Genomic DNA, 2,263 nt, shown 5'->3' on the forward strand with positions numbered 1-2,263 from the left:
ACTGGACCCAGGAGATTCCAGTGGGAATGAGGCCCCTGGAACTGTGAGACTCCCGTGGGAAGGAGCCCCTCTGGAACTGGGGGAGCCCCACGGGAAGGAACCCCCTGTAACCAGGGAATCCCAGCAGGAAGGACCCCCAGGATGAGTCAGAGGGTGACCAGGTGCTGAATGAATTCCCAAAACTGTTTCTCCTCGGGGAGCTGTGGCTGTGCCTGTGCTGGTGGGAGGAGGCAGCAGTGGCATTGCTGATGGGACTGATGGGACTGATGGGGCAGGGGAAGCTGTTTGGATATCCCAGGATAACATCTGTTCTCCACAGGGGCCAAGAACCTGTACATCATCTCTGTGAAAGGCATCAAGGGCCGCCTGAACCGGCTGCCAGCGGCCGGAGTGGGAGACATGGTCATGGCCACAGTCAAGAAGGGCAAACCAGAGCTGAGGAAGAAGGGTGAGTGCCACCATTCCTGCCCCAAACTGCCCTGGGAAGTGGGCACAGAATCCCTGGAGTGTCACCTCCCCCTTCTGTAAAGCACTCGTTGGGTCCCTGTAGTGGCTCAGGGAGTTGTCGTGGAAGGGCAGAGCAAAGCCAGCGCTTTTGGGTGAAGTGGCAGCTCGTGCTGTTCGTTTCAATCAGTGCTGGGACATTGGGATCGTGGATTCGTGGGATGGGTTAGGTTGGAAGGGCCTTAAATCTCATCCAATGTCACCCCTGCCATGAGCAGGGACACCTTTCACCAGCCCAGGTTGTTCTAAGCCCCATCCAACCTGGCCTGGAATGCTCCCAAGGATGAGGCAACCACAGCTGCTTCACAGATGGAGGTGGAGAAATCATGGAATCATGGATGGCTTGGGTTGGAAGGAGCTTAGAGCTCATCCCATCCCACCCCTGCCATGGGCAGGGACACCTTCCAGCCCAGGTTGCAAGCCCCATCCAACCTGGCCTGGGACATTCCCAGGGATGTTTAGCCACAGCTTCTCTGGGCAACCTGTGCCAGTGCCTCAGCACCTCACAGGGAGGAATTCCTTCCCAGTATCCCCTCCTGAGTCCATTTCTTTGTCTGTAAAAGAGGAGCAATGTTCGGGATCTGGAATGGTTTGGATTTGAAGGATCTCAAGGATCATCCAATTCCACCCCCTTGGAACCAGGGGAGCCTAGTGGGAAGGATCCTCCTTGGAACTAGGGTAGCCCCTGGAATCAATGGGAGTCCAGAGGGAAGAATTCCCCCTGGAACTGGGGGAGTCCCACAGGAATGACCCCCCCAGGAGCAAACAGCTTTGCTCCCACTCCAGAGGAGTTTTTGTTGAATATGTTTTGTAAATTGATACTTTATTTATAAACAAAGGTGGGAAAGGGAGAAAACATTGGATTATCCAAGTGTAGACATATCCTAAGTGTTTCACACTCAGTTTGAAGAAAACTGTTGACCACAAACTGGAACTTTCCATAGTGCAACACCCCAAAAATGAGATGCAGAATAAAACACACCCCAGATTCCTGCAGTGGGTCAGGAGCTGTAGCAGAGCAGCTCCTCTGGGATCTCCTGGATTCTGTGTGTGTTTGTCCTGAGGTGACACTGAGCTGCTCCTCTCCCTCCCCAGTGCACCCAGCCGTGGTGATCCGGCAGCGGAAATCCTACCGGAGAAAAGACGGAGTGTTCCTCTACTTCGAGGACAATGCAGGAGTGATTGTCAACAACAAAGGTGAAATGAAAGGTGAGCACACAAATCTGTTGCCCTGGGAATGCCATGGGGAGGTTGGTGTTGCCACAGGGCTGAGCTCTGCTGGGGGAAAGGATCCAGATTCCCTCAGGGAGTGGGAGGTGCTATCCTGAATCATCTCTGCCCTGGAAAGGTGTAGGTTGGAAGGATATTAAAGTTCCAGCCTGGATGGAGACACCTTCCACCAGCCCAGGTTGCTCCAAGCCCCATCCAACCTGGCCTGGAACACTTCCAGGGCTGGAGCAGCCACAGCTGCTCTGGGCAAAGATGTACCAGTGCCTCAGCACCTCACAGGGAGGAACTGATGCTCTGTTATCCCTGTTTTCCAGGCTCAGCCATCACAGGCCCCGTGGCCAAGGAATGTGCAGATCTGTGGCCCAGGATTGCCTCCAACGCTGGGAGCATTGCCTAAGCCTCTTCCTCCTTGCATCACAAAATAAAAATCCTTGTACCAACTCCTTGTACTAACTCCTTGGTGTATTTCTTGTCCAAGCACCTCCTCCATGGAGGGAAGTGGTGCTGGGAAGGGTTTTTATGGAGCTCC

At 54.1% G+C, this 2,263-nt stretch overlaps 1 protein-coding gene across 1 annotated transcript; it reads left to right on the forward strand.

The window, feature by feature from the left end:
* Positions 1-303: 303 nt before the first annotated feature.
* Positions 304-2,172, forward strand: RPL23 (ribosomal protein L23; the record flags this gene model as incomplete). The annotated part of the gene is made up of 3 exons (XM_009079882.1): positions 304-448; positions 1,600-1,713; positions 2,049-2,172. Coding segments are annotated over 3 exons (342 nt in total), but the record flags the coding sequence as incomplete, so codon positions are not given.
* Between the last annotated feature and the right edge of the window lie 91 nt (positions 2,173-2,263).

This window comes from Acanthisitta chloris, unplaced genomic scaffold, assembly GCF_000695815.1.
Source record: "Acanthisitta chloris isolate BGI_N310 unplaced genomic scaffold, ASM69581v1 scaffold24918, whole genome shotgun sequence".
NCBI lineage: Eukaryota > Metazoa > Chordata > Aves > Passeriformes > Acanthisittidae > Acanthisitta > Acanthisitta chloris.